A 23,373-nucleotide genomic window follows, 5' to 3' on the forward strand; every position below is an offset into this window, starting at 1 on the left:
TACGAAACAGTGACGACGACCCGACTGTTCAGTTGCTGGAGATAAAAATCATTTTCCTAAATTCATAAATCATGCTTCAGAATTGTGGAACTTTGGTTGCAGTTTGAAAAAGAAAAGAAAAAAAGAAAGTTCTCGGCTCTTTGTTGTGCTCTCAGACCCCTGAGTGGACTTTTCTGTAATAATGTGACAGTAAATAAAATAAAATAAAATAAAAATAAGAGCAGTTTTCTTCTGTAGGTAGTCGGATTGATAATTTTATTTCCTTTTATTTATTTATTTTTTCTTTGCTTTCGGAACGTGAAGGAAAAAAAAACTTTTTGCGGTACTCATTTTTTTATTTTATTGTGTTTATTTATTCTGTACACTAATAATATACAATGATGTAGCTGACTGTTCTTTTTAAGGAGAGCGTCCTATAAAGACTTTGTGTCCGAACTCCTCGATGCAACAAGATTCTCCTCAGTAATATAACAATAATTATAGCATTAAAAATTATTACAGTAATATATTTTTTAATTTAGTTTGAAATCAAGAGCCGGGTTAATATTTAATAATTACATATAATTAATTATAATAACATATAATTTCTCGAATCTTTACCAAGATTTTTGAGCTTCTGATGACCATGGAGTCTTTTCCCAAGACAATCAGCATTAATGTTTAAAGTCCTGAATTTAAAAACAATTAAATAAATAAATAAGATAAATATCTTGAGCAAGTCTGTGTTTTGTAAAGAAACTGAGGAAATAAACCACAGCGAGTGCTGCACAACAAAACACTTTTATTTTGTTATAGGAACAGATAAAAGATGGGAAGAAGTACAATGAATTAGAAGAAAACGTACAATAAAAGCACCAGGGTGACTGACGCTGTTTTAATTTTAAAAGGTAGTTTGTGTGCTTTGTCTGTGTGTATTTGTGCGAGAAGATCTTGCATCAGATGGCTGTGTGTGTGTGTGTGTGTGTGTGTGTGTGTGTGTGTGTGTGTGTGTGTGTGTGTGTGAGAGAGAGAGAGAATGAAATGCGGTGTGTCTGGATGCCCCAGCGTCATGTGTGAGTCACGTTTAACGCTGAAGCGATAAGGCGCATATTTGAGCACATTTTTGATCTGCAGATTGGCTCGCTCTGATTCTCCACTCGAGAGCGTTTATTCTTCTTTTTTTTCCCCTCACGCGTTCAGGAGACACGAGATCATTTCTGTAGCGATACGTTAAAAAATATCCTAACAAACGCTTGGAGAAACAAAAAAATTATTTTGTTTAATTACAAAAAATAATAATAATAATAATCTGGAAAAAAAGACTTTTATTTAATATCCACTAAAATATATGTTTACAGTTTCATTACTTCTGATTTAATGCTTTCAATTCATCCAGTAATTTTGTCCTTTAAAAAAAAAAAATGGACACATTCAAACTGAAGTGAAATTTCTCATCATGAGGTCTGTATCATATCACTAGTGGGAATTTTGTTGAATTGTTGATATAACACAGTGAGCGCACACACACACACACACACACACACACACACACACACACACACACACACACACACACACACAGCATTGTGGAGGTTTACTTTGTAACACTGTAATGATAATGCAGACTAATTTCATTGTCATGTTGCAGCAGTGCAGGTAAATTTGCCAGTAGTTTGCTGTACAATGAACTAGTCTGAGGTGACTGTGGGGAGAAAAAACTCACTTAGATGGAAGAGCAAGAAACCTTGAGAGGAACCAGACTCAAAAGGGAACCTCATCCTCATCTGGGTGACACTGAAGAGTGTGATTTTATAAATTGTTATAAACACGAGAGAGTTATGATGTCCTTTCTACACTCAGATAAAGTCTAACAGTCGTATCGACGAGGAAGTTGTTGTCCTCAAAGACAACATGGAGTTGACATCTTCTCTTTAATTGTCTGAAATCTTCATGAAGCAGAACAATAACTATAACTCAAAACCGTCCGCAAAACCCACTTAAAGTTAAACTAAACGGTTTGGCACAACTACCGTCACACATGCCGCGAGTCAACAAAAGCACACTTCTGTATTAACAATAATAAAAATCTTCATCACACCTCCGTTAACTAGTACAGTGTAATCAATAACTTCTACACATCTCTTTAGTAATGTGTCTATAACAAGTTCTTGTCCTTGTTAGAACCGCTCATCATTCTAGCGTATATCGTTATGTTTTCCTCTGCCTCATATCCCAGAATGCAGCAGTAGCACTCATTTATTTGGATTTGTCATGTGAGACACGGAGATAAAATGCAGCTGTTTATTTTTGTATCATTTTGTAGCATACAGTTTAGCAGACAGTATTTATTAGTGTTTGGTTAGATTATTGTGTTATTGTAGAGCCAAAGCCTGTTTATAGATTTTTGTGAATACGGTGGAGACGGCAATGATCTGATCGTCAGTCTTGGGAATGGAATAAAACAAAATGAAGGAATCACTGGGTCAGATATATACTGTAGAAGGAAATAATCATTTTAGGAAAATCTGATTATTTAACTTAATTTGATATTTATACTTTATTTATTTATTTATTTTATTTTATTTAGTATGAAAAAATATTCTAAAGAAATTAGATCAAATTACATACAATATTATTATAATTTTTTTTTTTTAGATATCATTTTTTTTAAATTAATAGTCTAATTACTAAATTGACCTTTTTTTCCCCTCCTAAGATATTTTTCATTATTTATTTGGAAAGAGTTTTTATTCTCATAAAAAGCTGCATTTTTTTTTTTATTATTATTATTATTTTGGGGGGGGGAGTATTTTTGAGCAGTATTTTTTACATGTTTGAGCAGTTTGTGTAAGGTTCATTTTAGATGGTTACCCTGCGCTAAAAACACCACTTCTAATGTTTAGTGGTTAGACCAGGATGTCACACCGCATCAATCGATCTTCATGATAAAAGAAAATCAAGCGGTCTGTAGAGTAAAGGGTCCGTATTAGACCACTTGGATGCACTGAATATTTTTTAAGCTCCATGATAATACACACCAGTCATATTTCTTTGTTTATTTACTTTTCCCCACCCTCACTTCTTTTCTTTTTTTTTAAATTACGTCCAGGTCAGTATTGTACTGTAACAATAGTTTGGAAATGTATTTAAATTATTAATTTGTACTTTTATGAAATGAAAGACTATCGCTGTTTGGTTTTGTGTTGGGGGTGTGGGTTGGATGTGGGGTGTGTGTGTAATCGGCAGCACCCGCAGTAGCCGAGGCTCATCAGCTCGAGCAGCAGGCCAGCATTACTGATCTCTGGGCAGAACAAAGTCGTCCCAGCGATACGCCGCCACACAGTCCTCCTTATCTGTTTACGCGGTGCACTTTTTCAAACGCAAACATTTTCTTTAGATTCGCTGGGAACACGGCGCCGATAGTCATCACACACACTCTAATTGCCTCAGATAGGAGCGTGTTATTAGCATCAAACCCGTGCAGAAGAGCCGTTCTCCCTGAATTAAGACAAACCTCTGTGATTTTTAATTTTTTTTTTTTTAAACCATGCACCCAAGCAAAGATATCGTCCTACCTCCCTGTGTCGCTTTAAACCATTTCGAATCTGGAAACAATTGGCATTAATTTTGTTGTAGTTTTATTTCATACTCTTGATTGGACCGGTTAATGGTTTTCTTTATTGTTTCTATGACTGCAGAGGCATGTACCGTGTAGGGTGTGTGTGTGTGTGTGTGTTCACATGAGTGTGGAGAGAGGCTCAGCCCTCATTTCACCCCGGCTCCTGGGTGTGTGTGTGTGTGTGTGTACACTTCTGCTCGACCTGCTCCGGGGGCATTCCTCTGCCGGTTCACTGGCAAACCTCAAGTAGGGCCCTTTTTCCAACCTCTCTAATTGCTGAAAGACATAATTGTAGGGCACTTTGAAGTAAAAGTCAATTTGCCACGAGTCCGCTCTTAAGTGTTTGACTCAAGCAGCTCTTTTCCTGAGAGTTCACCGCGATGTATTGATAACGCCAAGTCAATTTGGGCCTGTTTATTTAACAAGGCCAAAAACATCAGCGTTTCCTCGCGTTCGTTTACCCGACCGGCCGTACGTGTTCTTGGATCACACTTAATAGATTATTGCCATCATGCAGCTTATTATAAAGGACAGCTTATTTTGGCTGTGTGTGTGCATAAGAAAGCAGGTGTGTGTGAGTTGGTGGAATCGTGCGCGTGTTTAAGAGCGTGATGTCGAAGCATATGTGTAGGTGATGACAGTGTGTAACGTTTTCTGGTATGGCGCCTCCACGCTCTGCTTCTCAATGCAATTCAGATCAGTCATGAGACACAACGTATGCACTAGCGCTGAACCCGTGGGCGTGTGGGGTGTGTGTACGTGTCCTGCGCCACCCGTCCATGTTTATTGTTTACTGTTCTCCGGTGGCGCCAGGGCTCGGAAAAACAGAAGCCTTAAAAACACTTTGTTTTGGGGGGAGGCTGAGTTCTGCGGTATTCTAATCGCAAAAAGCGATCAGGGCCCCTGATCTACGGATAGAGCAAGCGAAAGAGAGCGAGAGAGAGAGAGAGAAAGAGAGAGAGAGAAGGGTTGCATTACTTTAGTTTTTATGTATGGCCCTGAGAACATGTGGGTGCTCCAGCCAGTCTGTCTCCTCACCGACCTGAAAGAAAGAAAGAATAAGAGAAAAGAGAAAGAGCTGTAGTCAAAGAAGAGAGAGAGAGAGAGAGAGAGAGAGAGAGAGAGAGAGTGAATATGTGCAAGGTGTCTACTGTAGTTTCTGCTTTATTCCCCTTACCTGTGCAGAGTGCACCCAGATTCCTGTGTAACTGTTAGCATGAGCTGATAATGCATTTTATCTCACACTTCATGATAACTGCATGAGGATCATTTAGCGTGGTTTAGGATATCGCAGTAACATACCTGTCTCGTTAGATAGCGTTTTAACAGAAAAATCAACACTATCCAATGTTAGGGGTTTTTTTTCTCTCTCTCCATTGAATTCTTGTCTACTGAACAGAATTATGGGATTGCCTTCTCCAAGATGAAGCAATAGACTTGATTATATTAAACATGATTATATTAAACAACGCTAAAGCTTTTACCTCAAGTACAGAAACTTAAAATGAATCATTTCAAATGAAGAAGAAAGAATAAGTCTATAACAATATACACACCATGCCAGGGCAGGTAATTGGTTATTTCTCAGTATGTTTTTCTTTTCTTTTTTTTTTTAATTTTATTTGTTTGTTTAGTTTGTTTGTTTGTTTGTTTGTTTGTTTATTGGGCAAATATAAAGTCTTACATAATGTTACATGATTACATAATTTTTTAAAAGCATACAATATAAGAGATCTGCTGTTCTGGCGAGATCTAGTTTGGCTTCGGGTTTATTTTAGACCTAATCTTTCAGTTATGCAGTAGGATTTTTACTCTCTTTCTTTGTACATTGAACTCGTTTACTACACAGACATAACCCGAAGTTAGTCAAAACACCGACTCGAATTCAGGGAAGTATGATTTCACAGAACTAAAAAGAAAGCAAGCATGAATAATTCATTCGATCTGATTATGCTATAGTGTGTAAACGGGGCTGTCAGCAGGTGTGGTGACGGGGTCGAACGCTCTCAGGCTATGAACAAACTTTGCTGTGGGTCAAATCATCTAGTACAGAATGTTTTAAACTGTGGCAGGGTCACGTTCAGATGGAATAGTTTGGGCTATGGTGAAGTACAGAAGTAATGTAATTGGGCTAAGGTCAGTGTAAAAAAGCTTTAAGTGTGTTGTTGATTTTGGACAAAATGTCAGGCTTTTTTCAAGTTGGGTTGGGCTTAATGCTCTGGAAGTATGATGATGATTGCTTATCTGCATATACATGTTTAAGCCTGTGGACAGTTTGGCTTGGTCAGACTGTTTTTGCTGTAGAAGGGGTTCAGACAGACCATTCTTGGGGAATGATGATACTGATTTTACAGAAGGTTGTAGAACTATGGTCAAATCGGCAGTGTGTTTACAGATACCTGGGCAGTTGGTTGTACAGCTAAGATGCAAGCAGGGTGGATAACTAGGGTCAGCTCGTGATCGGACAGAATGCTTCTAGGCTACGGGAAGGTTGGGTTTGTTCAGCATGTTGTCAGAATGTTCTTGGAGGATAGGCAGGTTTTGTTCACACAATGTTTGGTTTGAATAGAATGTTCTTGGGTTATGGTCAGCAACAATACTCTGGTAATATGGCATTCGAACAAAACTCAGTTGGTGTTTCAGGCCCCACCGTGTGCCCTAAATTAATACAACTACTACAGAACTTTTGAATGAAGCCTGCTGTCCTGTAACTGGTTTCAAATTCTGATGCTGCAATCTAAGTTGCAGTAGAAATTGAGGTTCCAAAGATCGTGCAAGGTTTTTCCAATAATTAAATGGAGCATGAGGACGCTTGTTCTTGTTTGTTCGGTAGGATTGGGACCTGCTGCGGTGGCCTGATTTTTGAGCCCATCTGGCTAAAGGTACGTGTCGTGCATTGAGAGATGCCTTCCTGCTCATGACGATTGTAAAGAGTGGTTATCTGAGTTACTCTAGTCATACAATCAGTCTGACGCTTGATGAGCGCATTGATGAAGCTATTGACTTTTATTAGACTGACAGTTTGGATGATTGCATGTGTTAGGAGGTGTACAGGAGCTCCTGAGAAAGTGATCCGTGCACGTGTTATGCCGCGGCACTGGTTAAAGGAAACTTTCTTCTTCCCACCTGATTTTTGCTTATTTACTTTAATAGAATAAATCGTTTATCATCCTGTAGTGTTTTTTTTGTTTGTTTTTTTTTTTGTTTTATTTTTCCCCACCAGAAAACGGTGCTCTGATAGTAAACAGTGTGTACTGGCCCCATCTGTCACTGTTTGTGTTTGTGTACAGGTCACTCCTTGGATTAGCGGTCACTGTCACACACAAAATGCAACACCCGCACCGTAACCAAACTTCTTTTTCTTATTCTTTTCTTTCACACAGAACAGCACATTGCTCCACACACACGTACACGGCAGAGTGTTTGATGGTACACTGGGGTGATTAGGAGAACCAAGCAGGCTGTGGTAGAAGGCCTTGCAGGGAAAGAGAGAAGGGGAGAGAAAGCGGAAGAGAAAGAGAGAGAATGAGAATGCAGCAGCTCTTATCACAGGCAATTAATCAGCCAGACTCATATTGCAGGACAATTATTCAAAGCTTTTTCTTGAATAAGTTACAGGCAGAGCCCTCTGAAACCCCCCCAATCTTGCCTGGACGTGAAGGTCATGAGAGCGGGGAGGTCAAGGGGTTTTACAGTGCGCGCGCGCGCGCGTGTGTGTGTGTGTGTGTGTGTGTGTGTGTGTGTGTGTGTGTGCACGTATGTGTGTGCGTGCGTGTGTGTGCACGTATGTGTGTTACAGAAAGCAAGGTCAAAGCTTTTCCTCTGTTTTTTCAATACCACAAATTCAAAGAGAAAACTCGGGTTATCTTAGAGAATGATGAAGAGAACATAGCACACTGCAGTAAGAGTTTGAAAGGTGCCTCTTTAATTCTAGAAGCATCCAACTGTCTATTTAATATTTAGTCATTTTCAATGTGTGGCATTAAATACATTTGTAAATGACAAATCTATGCTATTCTCTTTTCAGATGAAACCTTCCACTGGCTTTATTTATTTGTTTGTTTGCTTGTTTGTTTGTTTTTATTCTTGAACATGATGGGGGATATAGGACAGAAGATGCTGGCTTCAGTGGAATAATTTAAAATGACAGCATGCGCTTGTCAAATTTTTTTTTGTCTTGAAGAAAAAAGACCCAACTCGTCACGTTTCTGTAAAAACGCAAGTTCTAAACGTCTCTGTCCTGAAGAATTTCCCATGTTATTTGATACAACATTACAGGTTTAGCTCTTACCGTTAGTGTCAACAATGAAGACTCCTTCCACAATGCAAAAGAAACAATTTCCCATTGATGACTTGATCAATTGCTTCACTGAAACTAAGAGGCTCAAGCATTTGATAGTGTTACAATGTCCCTCTGAGCTCCATGAAGTCATGCTTTAGCAAAGCTGTACCAAAGTGTAAAAAATTCAGGCCCCTTTAACATGGGTATTTTATCTCACTACTGCACCTCAATGGATACAAAAGCCCGAATATAGTAGGTAGAAATAGGTTATTATAACTGCAAAGAAGAGACTAAATCCAGGAAAGGATGTTCAGAAAGCACGTCCGAGTGAAATGCTCAGGTGTCCACATACATTTGTCCATATAGTGTATTTCATACTTCCTGTAAGACAGTAAATATTAGACAGCCATAGTTGTCCCCGTAACCGAAGACTGCATCATGCTGCAGTGGACACTCGACGTCCGTATTGATCCTGGCGAACATCTGTCCCCTTTTTCCGTTGTCCGTCCTTTGATCATTTAATCGTCCGCCATGTCTCCGAAAATGGATATATTTAATTTAACTCAGTAGTATGATAACACTTTAAATTTACACTAATTGATTTTGCGATCTCATTACAGTAATCGCAGCAGTGGGACTGATGCAATGCTGATGGTTTGTTTGTGCTTTTTAAGATCAGACGTTCAGACGTTTACTGAACCAGATATTCACCCCACTTTATTAGTGCACACTGTAAATAAAACAGCTAATTTATTTATTTATTTATTGGTTTTAGTTTTAGTTTTTGGGGTAAAAACAAATTTACTCCACTAGATGTTGGCTGTGAGGATTAGTCTGTGAGGATCTTGGCTATGAGGATCTTTCAGCTACAAGAACGTTAGTGAGATCACAGTGCAGTTGGTGTTCCAGTTCATCCCAAAGGTGCTGGAGAGTTTTTACCCGAGTTTTTCCACTCCGATCGTAACATACCACGTCTTCATGGAGCTTAGGGGCTTTGTGCACAGGGGCATTGTCACATTGAAAGATTTGCCCTCTTAGTTCCAGTTAAGGGAAATGTAATGTTACACCATGCAAAGACATTCTTTATAATGCTGATCTTCTAACTTTTACTAGTTTTCATAAAATAACTGATGTGGATGTGATTGTCAGGCATGACACAAACATTTAGCCATGCGGTGTTTGCAACTATATCTTTACTCAAGTTTAAATTTAACGCCCGTTCATAATTAAGCCGGTTCTCACTTCACACTTTTTATTAAAAAAAATAAATAAATTCATTGGCAGAAGAGGAACTGTGCTGTCTGGGGTGTGCTGATTGACATGATTAAATGAAACAAACTCCTACAGGTTGTGTGAACACACATGCACACATCCAATGAGTGCTCTCAGATGTTAGTAATCGTGCCTCGGCCATAGAGAGCTGGAACATTAAAAGCTTCTTATCTTTTCTCGTTTAGACCAGTGATTCTACTGCTCATTGATTGGAGCCCAATAAATGACCCAGTGTTAATTACAGCGAGCCTTAATCCATGCTCCATATGGCATCTGTGGAGAACAGGGCTGCAGGGAGAGATCGTAATGGGAGAGATATGAATTTTAGTCCTAAATTGCTTACCTTAGCATAAAGTTTGTGTGTGAGAGCAAAACAGTGCTAAGTGCACCTATGAGGCCCGGTCAGATTTTGTGAGGCTAAACTGACCATTTTCCAGTTTGTTTGTGCTTTTCCCCTCACTCACACACACTCTATCTCCCCCCTTCCTCCGCTTCCCCACCCTCTGTCGTTTTCTTATCTCACCATTTTAATTACTTCCCAACGTGTGTCTGAGCTTGTTTTCATTTCTCCGTGCCATTTTTGCCTTTGCTGGCTTTCTCCTGTTATCACGTCCTGTCTGTACTCTCTTTCTCCCGTTTGTAAATGACACAATCAATTATGACTCACACGTGCGCGTGTTTGTGCATTTGTGACGCTTTCTTCTTCAGTGCCAAATTTAAAAGAAGGTGGGCTTATTTTTGATATCAGGATGAAAGGGGGGTTTGTGATTACAGCAGGCCACACGGCCGAACGGCTGACGCAGGGATGAGCGATACAGCAACAGCATCGTATCACAACACCTAAAGTCTGTTTAACAGTACCAGTATATACCACTATGTAGTCATTTTACTATTGGCCACGAAGTGCCTGGGAAATGGTTCTCTTTCTCCCCCGATTTGTTTGTTTATTTATTTATTTTTAAAGATTTGAACTGTTAATATTAGTAGACAGTAAATGAACATAGTCTGCCTTGGCAATTTTTAGAGTATTGTCCTAGAATAAGGACTTTTTGGCTTTGTTCCACAGCACTGTTAAAATCAGACTTCTGATTGGTTAGAACGTGTTCCTAGACACTTCATGTGTTTTCTGTGATCCGATAGCTAATTTTTTAATGGTAAAAAGACCAGGTTTAAATGCCCCCCTCGAGACAGATATAAATCCGAATGCTCAAACCACTTCAGGAGGTGGTCTGGGACGCATTACAGATGGAACTGGACAGGTGTAAATGCATGTGGTTGTTCAAGCCACATACGTCAGCGCTATACTCCTCCCAAACGGAAGTACGTCACTCGGAGGTGATCTTTCACCCAGGTGTCTCGTCGGGTCTCGCCGGGTGCTGTCGCCAGCGACAATGCAGCAAACAGTAAATGCTGTTTTTTGTAGCATAACTGTCCTAACGGGTTTTTTCGTCTTCTTTTTGATTGCGTTCTGAAAACCGCATACACCAAAGCATGTTCCATTTCAATTACCTCGGAAATGAGGTAAAATATATTTGCATTTTGGGCGGGAGTTGAAAGATGGGATCGATAACCGATTCGCCGAGTCGCATCTATGTGGCCTAATGTAAATGGAACAGTTTTAACAAATCCGATAGCTATCGGATCAGAGACAACACATGAAGTGACCAGGTGTAAAAAGGCCCTTAGACATTGTTTGTTTCACACTTTTGGAAGGAGTCCACCGGTTTCAGTGTGAAAGCTGGAACTTGTAAGGTTTTGGGGTTTTTTTCAACATAGGAAAGTCTTCAGTGAAAATTGCTGTGTATAGAAGAGTATAACAGAAAAAGGGGGAATACATTTGGAACAGAAAGTGTAGGCGTAGGCGTGAAGGTCGTGTCCACAAACTTTTTGACTTCACCCTACAGCTGCTGTAACGTAAGTAGAACCAACTCATTTCGCCGATGTTACTCCATCAGTGATTATTTTTCTAGACCTGCACACCAGTACTGGTAATGCCCACAAAATGTGTACAAATATGTGCTGTGCCATAATTGATCACTGTATTTATATTAGAGCGCCATGTTGCCTGCCTGAAAGCTCTTTAACACTAGAAATCCTTTCTGTGGTCTCCATATGGACTTGTGCATTACCGTAGTTAAATACCACTACAGCTAAATCTTTCCTTAACCTCAGTAGCCACAGAAGACTTACAGAAGTGTCAACTTAATCAAGTGTTTCCGTAATCATGAACTGCACATGTTCGTGTAAACACACCTCTTCTAACCACACACACACACACACTCTCTCTCTCCAGTTTTCTTGGTTTACTTGGTTTTAGTTCTCTTGCACTTAAGATGATCTTGACACCTTTTGAAACTTTTTTTGGTCATGTTTTCTTTTTTTTACTTTTGACACATTCTCTACTCTCCTGTTCATTCTTCCCTTTTTTCCCCCTTCACGTCTCTTTTCTACCTTCTTTCCCTTTTCTTTTCCCTTTTTTTCCCACCCACTTTTCTTAATGTCTCTCTTCTTTTGATTTTTCCCAATCTCCCTTTACTCGGTCTTCCCCCGCCGTGCTTTCTCTGTCTCTCTTTCCCAGGCGAGTGCCACTGCTTTGAGTCGTTAAAGTCCTTTACGTTATTTTTAGGAGAGAGATACTCAGAAGCAGGAAAAGGAGGATAGAGCCATAAAATGCAAATATCACGCATACTTCTCCTCCTCCCTCAATTTAGAAGGAAAAAAAAAAAACAAATTAAATGTCAATGTCATGAAATATTGTCAGTTTCATTTGCACTGAGGAGGCGATGACAAATCCATATTCTTCCTTTAAATAAAAATTCTTATTACAGCGCGGCGGCGGCGGCGGGTAATCACGGCAGGACAAAGCCAGTGGTGATTAACGATCGCAATTTATTGTGCGACGAGGCTCCTCGTGGAGAGCACGGGAGAAGCAAAGACATCATCTTTATCATAATTCATATCATAAATAACCACGCTCGTCCAATCACGGCACGGCTGACACGTCGTTCCCAAATAACCTTTGATAACTATTACCATAGCGGAAGAAAAGCCCAAAGTCACAATGTTATCTCATCCCCATTCACCGCCTATAGAATACAACAGTATTACCATATAGATTACACTATTTATAATGGAGGATGTCAGAGGAGAACGGCTGTCCTCCGCTGTGCTTCTGACATCCATGCTTAACCAGCAGCGCAGCAGCTCAGGATGTGTGTGTACATGCACACATCTCAGCTGGAGCACTGGGAAATATTAGAAAAGTTTGATTTGGCTTGAGATTACTCTTGCAGTGCTGTGTGTGTGTGTGTGTGTGTGTGTGTGTGTGTGTGTGTGTGTGTGTGTGTGTGTGTGTGTGTGTGTGCGTGTTTGTGTTTTGCTGTGAATGGTTCTGATCTTCCACTATGATAACCAGTGTATGTTCTACCCAATGATACTCCAATGTGCATAATATTGCTTCTCTCTTCATAACATATCGATCTTCCTTCCATATATACATGGCCTTTTCTGACCACAGTACCACAGCTGGTTGGATATATGTGATTGGTGGATGTTTTCCCAACCCAGCAGTGCCAACGTCTTAAAAAACAAACACAAACAGGTGCACAGCTATCCCTGATGCACTCATACATGTGTACCTTCTATGCTGAGAAGGATCCGCACACCAAATAATGTCTGGTTAGTTTTAACCATGTTTTACTTGTGCCCATTCTAACCCTGGGAAGTCGTGGCCTAATGGTTAGACTCCTAACCCTAAGGTTGTGCGTTCGAGTCTCGGGCTGGACCCCACTGCCCACTGCTCCGGGTGTGTGTGTGCTCACTGTTGTGTGTGTGCACATTGGATGGGTTAAATGCAGAGAACGAATCCTGAGTATGGGTCACCGTACTTAGCCGTATGTCACTTTCACTTTCATTCTGTAACCGTGCACAGCCCGGCTCTTGTGTCTGTGTTCCTAATAAAATGCATAATAAATGAAAGTACAGTCAATTACAAAATTACGTTGTAAATCTGGGTACAACATGCTGTAAAGGAAATATTGTAAATATGTTCTCTTTTTGTCTTTCTCAGATGAAGAGGAGGAGGAGCAGGTCCCTGCAGACATGGGCACATCAGCCGAGGCCATGCAGGTGTCACTCGGCGAGGAAGAAGAGGGAGATGCCGAAGAGAACGACGAGAACTGGCTCGGCTCACGTGGATCAGATAGCCCCAGACCCGAAGGTCTTTTACCCGCTGCCAAGCGCCCACGCATGGGAACCAAATCGGGGAGCAGCCCGGAATGGAGCTTTGAGCCTCGCGAACCTCTTAGTTCTCTCAACGCCCAGCACATGGCATGCTCCCCCTCACCTCCACTGCCTCCCGATTTGGTCTGTCCCACTGCAATGACCCCAACGCCAGGGCAAAAACCCAAAGTCTCCTCGCTTTCTCCTGCTCGGCAGAAAAATAAATCACCCAAAAGAGTGATTGGCTCCACCCCTTCTGCCATATCTGCTCGTCCTTCTTCAGTGACCCCACCCAAAAGTGCACAGAAGGCAGGGAAAAGGTCACCTGGAAGACCCAGAAGCCCCCGAAGCCCTAGGCCAGGGCTCACACAGTTAGGACACGGATTTCTGCCTCCGATCACAAATGATGTTTTGCAGGACGGCGAGCTCAAAGACGAGGCCATCGAGGACTCCATTGCAGCGGTTATAGCCAGAGCGTGTGCGGGTGGAGTGGGCGTGGCTGACCCATTCGCATATGACTCGGACTCAGACAGCGAAGGGCTTCCAAAGAGCCCACCCAAACATATGCCCAAACACACACTTGTGCAACCGAAACTCATGCCTTTCCTTGGTGTTAAACACCCAACCATGATTCCTCAAACATCGTTCTTGGCCGGTCCAAACCGCTGGACCTTGGATGACTCCATAGATGAGGTCATCCGAAAGGCCAACCAGGCACAAACTGTGCCTTGTCAATCACCACCAGAGCCCTCCTACTTCTCCACCCCATCCGAGTCTCCGCCCACCCCGCCTCCTCCAATCCTCAACCCCCCACAGGAGCGAAAAGATCCTGTGGCTTCATCTCTCCTAAAGAAAAAACTCAAAAAGGATATCAAGACCAAACTGAAAAAGAAGGACCGAGAGCGACTAAAGGAGAAAGGAAAAGACAAGAACAAGAACAAAGAGAAAAACAAGGAGAAAAAGAAAGAGAAGGAACGAGGGCAGGGGGAGGATGGAAAGATTCTCTGGACAGAATTATCGCTTGGAGCAGAGGAGAGGAGGGATGGTGGTGTTGGGAAGAAGGAGAAGGACAAGCACAAGGACAAGAAGAAAGATAAAGAGAAGAGCAAGAAGGATAAAGAGAAAAGAGACAAGTTCAAAGAGAGAGCAGGGAAGGAGGAGAGGAGACTATCACTCGCAGCCAAGGAAAGCACCTCTGCCTCACTACCTCTCTTCAGCCCTTCTTCTTGCCTTCGTGTCCCCTCAATCCTTCCACCTCTGCAGCCCATCCTCCATGAAGCAATGTTCCACCCCAAAGAGACCAAGAGCAAGGAAAAGGACAAGAAGAAAGAAAAAAAGGAGAAGAAGAAGAAGAAAGACAAAGAGAAGGAACGAGACAAGGACAGAGAGAGGGAGCGGCCCAGAGAGAAGGAGGAGAAGAAGAAGGAGAAAGAGAAGAAAGAAAAAGTGAAAGAAAAGGAGAAGCCGAAAGTGGAGAAGGCCAGTTTAATGGTAAGACCATGGAAACGTGTGAAGGCCTCCAACAGAGCTGGGCCTGAAGTTCACACCCAAAGCATTTGTTTACCATTGTGCACGTCACAGTTAACCACGCCAACTTCTCTTTTAACCACTATTTCTATTTACACTCGTTCCTGTGAATCGCTTGCAAGCACAAGCCTGTGCACTTTTTCGTCTCCGAATGATTGGTATCTTTTCGAAATACAGGCTAAGAGCTTCTGAACCGATCTCCGTGGGTAACTAGCTTCATGTCACACCGATTACATGAGAGAAAAGTATAACCTTTAATTGATGATAATCTATTACAAAAACCTCGAAATGATGCACTTAGTACTTAGAAACCTTGCTTTACCGGCATAGAACACAAAGTCTCTTTCTAGTCTCTAGTTTCTCCGGATCCTCCAGAAACCGGCGCACTTCCTTTTGGACCTCTCAACTCCTTGTCAGCTCAGACCACAGGTCAGGGAGCGGGGAGGCCGTGTCTGTCTTAATGCTGTGGGTTTTTTTTTTTGTTTTTTTTGGGAAGTATGTTTTGACTCCAGCCAAAACCCGGTTTTTATGTTAAAAGATTATTATTCCTGTAGACTTCATACTATTTAAAATCACCTTCATGGAGTTTTACTGGCCTTTTTGACTTTGGAGGAAAAACCCATCATCATCATCATCACATATCCTATACTATACATAACATTTGGGACTAATTTCTTTTTGCTATAACCTGCCTGCCTTTTTTTTTTTTAAATAACCAAAACGCTTTAAAACGACCAGTCCGTGGTCCGGTCACAGTTGTTGAGGCCTGTAGTTTCTGTGAAACGTGATGTACTGTATGATAACATAGAATAAACATTTTTATGCTGTTTATTTGTTGCTCCGCTGTCACCTGTCAGTTTCAAACGAACCGTGCGGTAATTACAGCAGGCTCCGTACTCAGCCGACGTTGTTTATATGCGTGTCGGTTTTCTCAAGAATAAGGAAGCAGTAGCGACTATGAGTCATGTAAGGTGTGTTTTGGTGTGTACGTGTGGATTCTAGCTACCGTACAGTGTTGACTCAGGCTCCAACCCAAGTCTGATGCTTCTAGAGGGAGAGCTACGCATTCAAGATGACCGTGTGTAGTATCGAGACATACCTTGAATCACGTTTCTAGATAAGCATCATACAGCGTCAGACTCCACAGAAGCAACTCGGCATCGATCACGTGACAGGATATTTTAAGCATTATTTAGCACAGTGTTGACTCATTAGTCACAATGACTTATTAGCCATATCGAAAACTTGTCCATTCGACGGAAAACCAAAAGAAATCAAACGCCCAAAACCGATCTTGTTTCGTTTAATGCATCGGAGGAAAAGGCGTACATCGTTTTTTTGGCCGAACTATTCTTCTAACAGTTCTTCTGACACGCTCAAATCCCTCTAGTCTGTGCGCCTGTGTGTACTTCGGTACTTTTCAGAGATCATAGCTAGATTGCCGGCTGACATTTACATTTTCCATCTTTTCTTTTCCGTTTGCCTCCTGAAATTCTGCGGTTCTCCACTTTTAGAACAAACACCCACACGCACAAAGCTGTCAATCTGTGTGCAAATCAAACAAGGGATAATACACCTCAGAGCCTCTGTTTACCCAGTCTGCAGTGTGTGTGTGTGTGTGTGTGTGTGTGTGTGTGTGTCTTTTTAAGAGTCTACAATTGAGAAAAAGAAAGATTGTGCTAATTCCACTCGAGCGAACTCGTCCTCCAGTGTCTTTTCACAGTCCAGCGCAGCGATAACGCATGTACATCCCATAAGATCTTTCAGGATTGATTTACACAGCTAAGTGTAGAGTTCCATTTCTCTCGCCGTCTCTTTCTCCCTCAATAATTCACCCCTCTCTCTGACCCTTTCTTTCTCTCTCTCTGTCTTTTTTTCCCCCTCCCCTCATCTCTCATGCCGCCAACACTAGATGGGATACAGAAAGCGATTTCTCTCTCCACCTCTGCTCCCCCACCACCATCTTTCTCTTTCCTCTGCTTAAATCTCTTGATCGCTTTAATTTTTTGCAAGGCTGCTTTGCTGGCGTCCGGAGGAAAAGCAAGAGTGGCAGGAAAGAGAAAGGCGAGTCGGAGCGGTGTTGAGTTAGGGCGGTTTATCAGTAGTCGCCCCGAAGGTATGTGCAGAAGGGACTTAAATCCGCAGAGATTAGCGAAAAAAATGCCGTCCATAGCAGTAAGGGGCTTACGCCACTGGTTGCATTAGTTCAGGTGAAAAGAATATTGCGTTTACATAAAAACTGGACAAATCCAAGCACAATGGCTTTGACTGGGGGCCACACAGGAGCCCGCTATCTTGGGACCTCCACCCCGTTGAGTCCTGAGCACTAAGTTCGCGCACACACACACACACACACACACACACAGGGTTGGAGGGAGTGAGGGGATGAGATCAGCACAGTGTTTCTTATGGATAGAGATGAATGTCACTTAGAGACTGGTCTAAAATTGTCTCGTCTCTGAACTTTTTAGATCATTAACATCAAGCCACAGTTGGGATATTTTTGAAAAAGTCACACTTAAAGAATCATGTTAAAAAAAAAAGACTGCAAATAAAATTTTGTTCTAAAACACACAAATACTCAAACAGTGTGTATTAATACTAATGCCTATATCTGTAGAACTAGTGGCAATAATGTTTAATTATATTTCTATTATATTATTAGGTGTGTGTGTGTGTGTGTTGGTTATATATGGGTTGTGTAGTAGTGTTGGTATTGGGCAAGTATATACTTTTAGATTCTAATGTAAATTATATAAATTATAAATTATATAAATATTTTATAATAATAAATTATAAATAAATTATATAAATATATATTATATTCACGTCTCTTTCTCTCTAAGAAACCCGTAAATCCATCCTCCATGTGACATGACATCTGACTGAAAAATGGTTTAAAATATTAATCCCTACATTGCTACCTCCGAAGAGGTGTATAAAATTCCCTTATCTGTTTCGGCGTCTAAATAATTAACTTTAGCCACAGTTGGGCATTTCACAACAAAGTGGCACTGAGCTCTCTAAGACGCTCAGAGATGATGACATCTGACTAGGTCTTACATACACAGACACACCTCTGTGGAAGTTTTACCAAACTGGATCATTCTTTATATCTGTTACTGTCATAGTGCTTTAAAGCCCCAAGTCTTTAAATCTGTGATTGCCTTCTAATTAGATTGAGATTAGGGTTCAGCCAGGAGATGCGGGAACGGAATATGAACACGTGACTATGACTGTGTAGCTAAAAGTTGTGTAAGCTTTATTTTCACTATTCGTAAAAAGCAAGGCTAATGTCGCCGTCTTATTTACATCACAAGTGTTTACTTGCAGTCAAATTGAACCTACCAACTGCAGCGTATATCAAAAAGTGTGTTGTTTGTTGTGTTACCCTGTTTTCAGCCTCAGTTTCATAGTGTGTACATAGCATCTCTGGCACTGCCTGAAGCTGTTCGCCTTTCTGCGAATGTTTAATAGAAAAATATTAATAGAGATTATTTAGCATTTGGGAATGGTAAGTTTTGGGAAATGCTCCAACGGAGCCTGAAGCTGCTTTGTGGAGAATATTCTAGATTCCGCCTGACTTTTGTTTTCCATTCAGGTTAGAGTGCAGACGTCTGAAAACTCTGTTCGTTTCCCTCATCTTAACTCTGCTCTAACACACTTTCATGGCAGCTAAGTGCGGTTTGTGTCATTATATTGTATTAAGTCTCATTATTCACCTGTAAAACATTTTAACCAGTTTTCATTTCTCTTTATCGGCTCCAGAGTCATCAGGTCACGGGGTACGTGCGTTTAATAGCCGATTAATCCGTCTTTGCAGACCCGTTTCTTTTAACACACCCCAGGTGTGTATGTGTTGAACCAAAGCGCTAGCGTTTGAAGAGCCGGACTGATCGCGATACGGGGCAGGTTAAGTAGGACGGGGCACTTTTGGGGAGAAAGACATTGCGAGCCACTTAAAGACTAATTAACATAAGCAGATAGCACTATCTGAACCTGCCATTGAGGGTGACCCTGAATGTGTGTCCTTAAACACACTCACAAGCACGCACGCACACAAACTCACACACACCTTATCGTGTAGGGACAGGGCCTCAACTCCTCCTCCTCTGGGAGGCCGAAGCACGTGTGTGTGAGTAGGGTGGAAGTGCGTATGTGAAGAAAGCCCGGTCCCTGCGGCCCTTTCCGGAGACATGAATGTCTTCGAGTCAAAGTGAGCGTAGACAGATGTAATCTCCAATTCATCTACGTCTGCTTCCTAATTTCAAACTTCTTATTCCCTCGATGATGCAATGCTTCCAGCATAGATATAAATATTCAAAACTTAAATATTTGACCAAGAAAGGAGCCACTAAAGTCCCCTATAGTCTTGGGTTTACTTTCCCCTGCACAGATTCTTTATTCTTTTATATATATATATATGTAAAAGAGAGAATCATTACCCTTTATTAGGAGTTAATGTATCTCCATGATGGAAAGGTTCCAATTTCTTTTACAGCAACAGGAAACGTGTTGACCAGGAAGGTTACGTTCACTGAAATAACCATTCTTTACAACCGTGATGAGCAGAAAAGCATCTCAGGAAGCACAATACTGTAAAAAAAAATACTACAATAGGCTACAACAGCAGACTGTTTCTCACGTCGGGGTATTTCAAAAGTCCCAGATAGACTTTTTTTTTTATTTATGATGTTATATTTTTAACGTTGTGATACGTATTCCTTTAAAATGGCACTATGTCATAAGGGCTTTTTGTTTCAGCACTAATTGACATTGACACACTTTGGTCGACTTCGACTTAAGATACAATTTATTCTCGATGCAGACTTTAAACTTTGCAGGTGATTTATTAAAAATGTAAAATGGCATTTGAACAGTGAGATTAGTTCTAGCAGCAGTAACATGTATATCTATGAGTACAAGTGCACTGATATCTTTAGCGTGTCCTTTTGATTCCCCGGTTAACTTAAGAAGCGCACCAATCAAACGGAGTACAAACTGTGGATAAATCATTTATAGAAGTTTAGAGTTGCAGCTCTTGTGTAGCCTGAGCTCTGCGTGTCCTCTGTGTATGGAGATTATCCGGGATGCTGGTTATTTTCCACATGATCAAGTGAAAAAGATATGTGATGGTCAGGTTATAAAGCAACTTAGGATCCAGGAGAGAGAGAGAGAGAGAGAGCGAGAGAGAAAAAAGGAAAGATCAAACCTCACTTGCCTTTGCACTAGCGCGTCATAGCTTTTTGGATAGCACGTGTTTGTTAGCGCACACTAACGCGACGTCTGTCGGCCTTCCTTCTCTCAGAACGATGCCAAACGTTCTCCCAATTCTGCTGATCCTCACTTTCTGGTAAAGAAAAGGATGAGAGAAATGGATAAAGGTGGGATACAGATTGGGGTGGGGCGTGTCTGTCCAAATTCAGAAAGGCTTTTTGTTCTGAATGCACAGCATGACAATAAAAACAAAACGGACAAAAGGAGAAAAGACGTGTTTCTGTGCTAAACGATTAGTGCGACAGCAGGGGTTCTAACACACACACACACACACACACACACACACATACGGATCTTCGCTTGCTTGTTCTACCGTTTTATGTCTTTCTATAGCTTTGTGTCTTTTTTCCAGCTCTTTTATTTGATTTTGTCTTGAACTCCTCACTAAATGAATTCCCCTTTAATTCTGCCAGTGATTCTGTGCACATGTCACTGGAGTCAAGGCTGTTGATGATGACCACCATCCGTATTTTCAGATGATGTGCAGCTTGACACTAGGACACTAGGACACTACACAGGTTCATAGGGGAAAAATCACATATAAATAGGCTTATTCATTTTGCTTTTAAGTACCAAATTTGTACTGGAATCTATTTAGATTTAAATAAATTAAGTGATGTATTTATTAATTGTGCATCAGTGGAGGAAGAGAACTGAGAATCTTTCCATGTATTAGATGATTTATTAAATACTACAATGTTCTCTCTCTTCCCCTTGCTCTCTCGCTCTCTCTCTCTCGCTCTCTCTCTCTCTCTCCTTTTGATCATTCTCTCCATCTCTCTCACTTTATCTTTTCCTCTGTCTACAATTTTCTCTTGTTTGCTATTTCTCTCTCTCTCTCTCTCTCTCTCTCTCTCTCTGTGTTTCTCTTTTGATCATTTTCTCTATTTCTCTCTGCCCCTATCTGCCTCTCCCTCTCTCTCCTTTTATCGTCTGCTTTTGTTCTCTCTCTCGCTCTCTCTCTATCCTCTCTCTCTCTCTCTCTCTCTCTCTCTCTCTCTCTCTCTCTCTCTCTCTCTCTCTCTCTCTCAGGTTGAAGCCCCAGTGGTTCCACAGTCTCCTGTCATACCCAGACTAAAGCTAAGAGTTGGAGCCGGACAGGACAAAATGTAAGACACACACACACACACACAGACAGTGCTCCATGTGTGGTCAGCGACTGCGTGTCTGCATGCAGGTGTGTGTTTCAACCGGTGGGTCATGTGACCAGTCCCCGATGGCCCATGGCTTTTGTTTGAGACGCGCACACACACACCTCCTGCTGCACACTTCTATCAATAGTCCCTGTGTTCACACCACTTAACCCCCCACTTTTTAACATACACATAGGCAGGCTACAGGTAAGGTGTGTGTGTGTGTGTGCTTGTGCGTGCGTGTGTGTGCGTGTGTGTGCGTGAACATGTTGACGTGGTTTGAGTGTGTTTAGACTTTGTTCTAGTCTTCCTCCCTCATCCTCACTGTTCCACCACCATGCAAGGCAGGAAACATTAACGTATGCTCGTGTGCGTGACGACAGGAAGGCCTTTATTCTGTGAGTGTGTGTGATCGTGTATTATGTCTTTGCCGTTTTGCTGTATTGTGCTTCTCCCATGCACCTGTACTCTGGTCTCGGAACATAATCAACCGGCCTTTCTCTCTCTCTCCCTCTCTCACACTTTGAATGGGATTGTTACATAGGAACAAAGTCTTCAACATTGCTTATGTTTTAGATGTGTGTGTGTGTGTGTGTGTGTGTGTGTGTGTGTGTGTGTGTGTGTGTGTGTGTGTGTGTGTGTGTGTGTGTGTGTGTGTGTGTGTGTGTGTGCGCGCGCGCGCGCGGGGTGTATAATGCACTAAGACCCACTAAGTGCCAGTATGTTGTTAAGCCCTATATACAGTAACCATATTTACCTAATTAAATCCCTGGGGATTTTGCCTCCATGTGTCTTATGTGCCAATGTATATAGGATGTAGAGCCAGCAGCAAGGTACCGTTTTTCTATTCTCTGGTTCTTGCCATGCGAATATTGAAGCTCTACTGCTAATGTCTTTTTTGTCTGCTGAAGCTCTTAGGACACGACATCATTTTTCGAATGCAAAAGTTTGTAAAGAAATCTGACATCTCTACCCTTTATTGGTTAGGTAACTGATTGACTTCGTGCATATTTGTGTTTTGTGGCATATAATTAAAGCCCTAACACTGGCTCCATTGATGCCCGAGGCAGTGCGGATGCCCCTGACCTTTGACCTCTTGAGAGTCACGAGGGAGTCATGAGGTCATTTCCTGATCAGCCCATACCTCACAGCATCTGAGGGAGAGCTGTCATTGAAGTGCGCACACAACAGAGTGTGTGTTTGTGCATGCGTGTGTTCATGTACCTTCAAGGTGTCATTCAGATAAGACATAAATAATGACCATGCGCCTGTGCGTGTAACCCGAGCCGGCCGCTTGGCACACCCCTCTCAGGGTCAAAACCACGGTGACCGGGGTTGCCTGCACTCACTGGCCTTGTCAATCACACTGTTGCCTGGCAACAGCAGGGGGTCAAGCAAGATTACTTGCGCTGAGATTAACCTTGTATCGTATAACACACAAACTGGATAAGGAGTGTATTTTCTTTCCATATGTCTGTTATATACAATCTGAGCTCATTACCCAGAACCGGTTTTGTTTATTTTACAGAAGATCGTTAATACCGAATGATCTTCAACTTGAATTCATGACACGATTATTATTTAGAATAGACACCGTTATCGTTCTCGCATCATATGCTATGAGATCAAATGCACCACGGCTGGCGTGAACGACGCTGCTTTAGTTTGGCGAGACCGACTAGGATTTAAATATTACACATGATATGAAACAGTAAACATTTGACATTGAGGGAACGTCACCGTCGCATTTCGAATGTGTCCTACAGTGAGCGAGTCAAAGTTCAAAGTTCTGTTGTTGGTTTTTTGGTTGGTTGTTTTTTGTTTTGTTTGTTTGTTTTTTGTTTTGTTTTTTAAACAAACAGAAATAAATTTTCTTAAAACTATTAAGCTTAAAAGGAAAAAGGAACTTAAAAGGAAAAAGTTCCATATGACACCAATAACAAAATGCCTTTTTTATGTAAAACCTGCCATTTTTATTCCATTATTTTCTATTCAAATAGCAATATTTACTTTTTATTAAAAAAAATAATAAAATACGTTATGACTTATTAGACCTAATGCTT

The 23,373-nt window shown here is 41.3% G+C and overlaps 1 protein-coding gene across 2 annotated transcripts in view; it reads left to right on the forward strand.

Moving 5' to 3' along the window:
- The window catches only part of taf3 (TAF3 RNA polymerase II, TATA box binding protein (TBP)-associated facto), a 52,501-nt gene that overhangs the window by 25,863 nt on the left and 3,265 nt on the right, over window positions 1–23,373 (forward strand). For both annotated transcript variants that reach the window (XM_047804358.1, XM_027153945.2), the window contains exons 3-4: window positions 13,222–14,864; window positions 21,210–21,286. In XM_047804358.1, coding sequence (XP_047660314.1) covers window positions 13,222–14,864; window positions 21,210–21,286 — 1,720 coding nt within the window. The remainder of the gene's footprint in view (window positions 1–13,221; window positions 14,865–21,209; window positions 21,287–23,373) is intronic.

The sequence above is a fragment of the Tachysurus fulvidraco genome, chromosome 19 (assembly GCF_022655615.1).
Source record: "Tachysurus fulvidraco isolate hzauxx_2018 chromosome 19, HZAU_PFXX_2.0, whole genome shotgun sequence".
In the NCBI taxonomy this organism is placed as follows: Eukaryota; Metazoa; Chordata; class Actinopteri; order Siluriformes; family Bagridae; genus Tachysurus; species Tachysurus fulvidraco.